The following is a 4,772-nucleotide window of genomic DNA, read 5'->3' as shown; positions in this document are numbered from 1 at the left end:
TCAAAGGCAACCAAAAAAAGGGCAAGAAAAGGGGGTGGAAATCACAGACACACAAACACAGTCAAACAAGCGTCGGCAGTGTGCGAGCGGACGTATAAACAACGGGCCGCTTCAATTGGCCCGAGCTTGGAGAACGGGCGTGGGTGTGCGTCCTTCGGGGTCGTCCGCGGCCGCCCAGTATAAGGCATGATCAGTCAGTGGAGTGCAGGGGGGAGCGACATGTCTGATCTCACAGCTGATCAAAAGGCACCAGAGACTCGCTCCCTTGTGGCGGGCCGAGCGGGGCCTCATATCAACATGTCTCTGTTCAGTAGACAGGAAAAACAAGAAGAAAGAGAAGGAGAGGGTGGCTTGATTGGGAGTTGGTGGGGGTCGCGAGATGTAAAAGCACGCATGAAAAGATACCGAGGGAGGCCCGGCTACAGTATTGGTCGATGACACGGAATCGCGTCGGTAGGTTTGTCGTGTTATTTAGAAACAGTCATGACCAATGTTCCCTCTAAGCTGCGTGTGTGGGCAATTGCGCACTGCCCAGAGCTTTTACGCGCACAAGAAAATCTAGCCCGCTCACAAAAATGAAGGCTCGAAATTGCTAATCAAGAAGAGAATTAAGTCAAAGTTACGGTGCACGGAGGTAAAAATACACTGACGCTGTGTTCTAAATCCGGTATTTTGAAGTCAAGGTCGAAGTACATTGAAGTTGAGTAAAGTCAGTTTTTCGAGAACTGGCTTTTTTGGCTCGACTCCCTAAAAAGAACTCTTTCAGGTCCCAAACGGCTCTTCGGGTTGTTTTTGCTTCTTTAATTCCAACATGACCAAATATTATGTAAAATTATGCACAAAATGACTTAAAGGAAGGGGGAAATAGAAAAAAAAAGAAAAAAATACCCCAATGAAAAAGTAGTGAAACCTTCGCCACACGCCTAAGATTTGCTACTGGTGACACACAACCAAATATGCGCAAATAAGCCGTTCCCTTGATTTCAGTATTTTATTTCAAATTTAGCTTAGATGTGAGTAAATATGGTTGAGTGAATATCTACATGAGGAGAATTTCATGTTTTTTTGACTCTGTGCTCTAGACGGCACCACATTTAGTTGTATTTTGTAATATATATATAAAAGACCCTTCAGGACGTCTGCCAAATGAGGGATGTATGTGACAAATATTAATCAAGTAGAGGACACTATAATTGAACATCTGTATTTCTAAAGTAGCAGAGCAAAGAAGTAACACACCAAGCAGTAATGACAGTTACAAAATTTTATTAAAAACGTTTTACAGTAGGCCACTAAGAAATATAATAGCGTTATATGTACTCCCAAAGTCACACACGTGATGTTGAACTAAATAAGGTGAGAGAAAGGCATTGTGGGAGGTAGTTTAGCCAAAAGCATATCAGCATTTTCGTGATGTCATTGTGCAAACCAATATCAGATCATTTTATATGACGTCGACTGATAGCAGACAGGCATCTAACCCGGGAATACGAAAAAAAAGGCAAAAAGTTGTTGAAAACATGACAGAATTTATTGTTGATGTTATAAAGTGGGGGGAATGACATCTAATGGGGCGGAACAAATATCTTGTTCCATATTGTAAAGTAAAAATGTCATAAAACGGCGACGCCATATCCCAAGGGTAATGGTTTCTTTGAATTTAAAAAAAACTCGAAATTATAATGTGATGATTTTTTTAAATCGTTTAGCGCTGGCAGTTTACAGCAGCGCTACATAAACGCGACATGTTGCTCATTAGAGGCCAGCCAAGGCTTTGTTTGTTTTATGTTTAGTTTGACGGCAGAATTCAACTGGGAGAGATGAGAAACAGATGCTGACTAATTCCCTCTGCCAAACGGACGCTTGCTCAGAAGTCTCCGTTTTGTCCACTCGACAAGCTTGAAACCGAATTCCCAATTTCACAAATCGTCGCACTCATGATTAAAACACTCGTCTCCTTTTTTTCTATTTTATCATTTATAGGATTTAAAAACACGCTTTTTTCTTTTTTGGCACTGTTCTTTGTATTTTTGCAATACTTTATACATATATATGCCATAATTTGTCAATTGCCCTCACCTGTGCTCACTCTTTCAGCCCCAGCTGCCACTCGTTCCCTAATTAGTCATCCTCCTATTTAAGCCATTATTCTCGTTCACTCCAGGTCAGTCCGTCAGTGAACCTCTGCACACGCAAGGCAAGCATTTTTGACTCTGTCTCCCGCTCTGTTCCCGCTCTGTTCCTGTATCCTGCTCGATTTCATCCCCTGTTTCCTGTATCGATCCCCTGTCCCTGGCTTCCCGATCGTCTCCGGTTAACTGACTTGTTCCGATCTCCGACCTGGCTTCGCTACGCTGTCCCAGCTGCCCGACTTGTTCCTATCTCCAACCACACTCCGCCTCCCGTCCCGGCTGCCTGTCTTGTTCGGATCTCTGACCACGCTCCGCCTCCCGTCCCGGCTGCCCAATTTTTGTCAACGTGTCCTGCATGGTGGTATTGCATTTTCTGCAAATTGAAGGATTTTTGTTAATGCAAAATATCCTGTGTTCAGGACTCGAACCCTGGAGTCTAATCATGGACTACCTCACTCCCTCCTATGGTCTTCTTTAGTGCCCTGCAAGTGCTGCTATAATCCCCAGAACGTCAGCTGGTACACTAATAATCCCGTCCTCTAGCGCAGGGGACCCATCAGCCTTACTGGCTCCTGTTTGAGGACCAGAAGGTACTGGGCCAGAGCTTGAATTGAGGGAACGTTGTCCACATGGATGAAGTTTCCATGGGCAGGAAGCGCTCGTAGTTCTTCCTGTTTGGACCCAGGACCACTAGCACGGCCCCGTCCAGGACAGCGTTCCACAGCATCTCTGTCATGTAGTCCGCGTGTTCATAATCCTCCAGGGCCAAATAGTGTTTCACAAGTTTGATCATGCTTCAGGGTCCTTCCAGGATTCTTCGTCTGGCTTGACCAAACACATCCACCTGGATTTACCGGCTAAGCTTGATAGTAAAAGGTTACACGGGTCTGAGACTCCTTTCACTAGCTCACCAACCAGACTATCAAGGTCTAGAAGTACTGGACGGTTCTGGAATTGGTAGACTGTGTTTTTCAACCAGGTACCCATAAGGGAGGAATGTGTCAGAGTCTTTAGTTCAATTTGCGAAAACTATTTATAGGGTAGTGAAATATTTTCTTTTTTACCAAGATTTTCTGCACGGCTATGTTCTATCTCCTGCATATGTAGGGGTTTTTGTTAACTTAAGAAGACCAGTCTTCAGGACTCGAACCATCGGGTTAAATCATGGACCTCCTGAGTCCGTCCTATGGTCTTCTTTAGTACCCTGCAAGTGGTGCAGTAGTGTTCTCCCCAGAACATTGGCTGGTGGACTCCAAATCTTGCCCTCCAGCGTAGGTGCCCCATCATCCTTACTGGGTCCCGTTTGAGGACCAGCAGGTACTGGGCCAGAGCTCGGACCGAGGAAAAGTCGTCCACATGGATAAAGGCCTCCGGGGGAAGGAAGCGCTCATAGTTCTTCCTGTTAGGACCCAGGACCACCGGCACGGCCCCGGCCAACAAGGCGTTCCACAGTTTTTCCGTGATGTAGTCGGTGTGTTGAGAGTTCTCCAAGGCCAAGTAGAAGCGGTAGTGTTTCACAAGTTCGATAACGCTTTCGGGGCCTTCTGGGATGTTGCGTCCAGCTTGACCGAACACATCCACCTGGATGTACCGGCTTAGCTGATAGTAAAAAGCTACACGGGTCTGGGACTCTTTCCAGTTGCTTACCACCCATGCTATCAAACCAGGTCGAGAAGTTCTGGATGGTTCTGAAAGCGGAAGCCCGTGCTTCTCAACCAGGTAGCCATAAGGAAGAAAGATGTCAGAGTCGGTGCGGTAACTCATAGTGAGGTTGAAGAGTCCCTCCATGCGCCACAAGCCCGGGCTGTTGGAGGGAGATTCATAGTTGAGCCATATCCACTTCTGCCGCGGAGGCCGACTACCTTCCGGCGGTAAATCCGCCAATCCCGCCGCAATTTCACGGTGGTGCACGAGAACACCGTCCGCGCGCGGATAAGCACGTGGGTCGTCCGTTAATGTGCATCCGTCAATCCCGAAGCGTGCCAAACAATCCGGAAGTGGCTGGTTCCGCTCGAAAGGGTGAGTCCAAATTAAAAGCGTCACTTCAATGGCCGGCGTCGCCGGCTTTAGCGTGGGCTGCTCCGGTAGGTGTCGCAAAGAAACTCCGAAGAGGATGAGGAAAGTTCCAATTAGGAGGCTGGTGCCACATTCAGACGAACGCCTTTTTGAGCATGCGCGGGTCCGGCCGGCCCGAACTCCCATGGGTGCCTTTCACCCCCGGGTACAAGAGTACCTTGTAGTTCTATTCATGGCAGCCTTAAGCTGTTAAGAAGGAAAAAAAAAAAACTCTAATCCTCAGGACGGTCCAATGGGGACGTCGGTTCTAGACATGGAGTTCCTGTTGCTAGTCAATGAAGCTACTGTGACGTCCACTCAGCCTGGAAAACTGAGTCAATAACTCCAGCTCGGAAAATAAGTAACTTTTTACGACATGCGTTTTCGCGTTTGAGGTGTCCTTAAAAACTTTTCTTTCTTGAGTATGTGTTAACAATGCCCAACTGAGTTCAAAGAGCCCTTATGCTTTTTTTTTTCACCGCACCTATCTGCTTTGATCTTACTTTTAGCAAAGCTGTTCGGTGCCGAATATTTTAGGTAGGAGGCAAAAGTGGTGGTAGTGCTGGAGAGTGACGTCACGCTTGT

At 46.8% G+C, this 4,772-nt stretch overlaps 1 protein-coding gene and 1 pseudogene across 1 annotated transcript; both read right to left on the bottom strand.

The window, feature by feature from the left end:
- Positions 1–1,249: 1,249 nt before the first annotated feature.
- Positions 1,250–3,233, bottom strand: LOC148357941 (alpha-(1,3)-fucosyltransferase 4-like; annotated as a pseudogene).
- On the bottom strand, positions 1,250–4,370 carry LOC148357940 (alpha-(1,3)-fucosyltransferase 4-like). Its single transcript, XM_088345309.1, has one exon. It carries the CDS (start codon positions 4,332–4,334, stop codon positions 3,270–3,272), a length of 1,065 nt encoding a protein of 354 aa, XP_088201435.1. The 5' UTR covers positions 4,335–4,370; the 3' UTR covers positions 1,250–3,269.
- Positions 4,371–4,772: the final 402 nt, after the last annotated feature.

This window comes from Urocampus carinirostris, chromosome 10 (genome assembly GCF_059441175.1).
Source record: "Urocampus carinirostris isolate Australia breed hairy pipefish chromosome 10, RoL_Ucar_1.0, whole genome shotgun sequence".
Classification (NCBI taxonomy): domain Eukaryota; kingdom Metazoa; phylum Chordata; class Actinopteri; order Syngnathiformes; family Syngnathidae; genus Urocampus; species Urocampus carinirostris.
The sequence above is the reverse complement of the archived record's forward strand: the minus strand, read 5'-3'. Positions and strand labels throughout refer to the sequence as shown.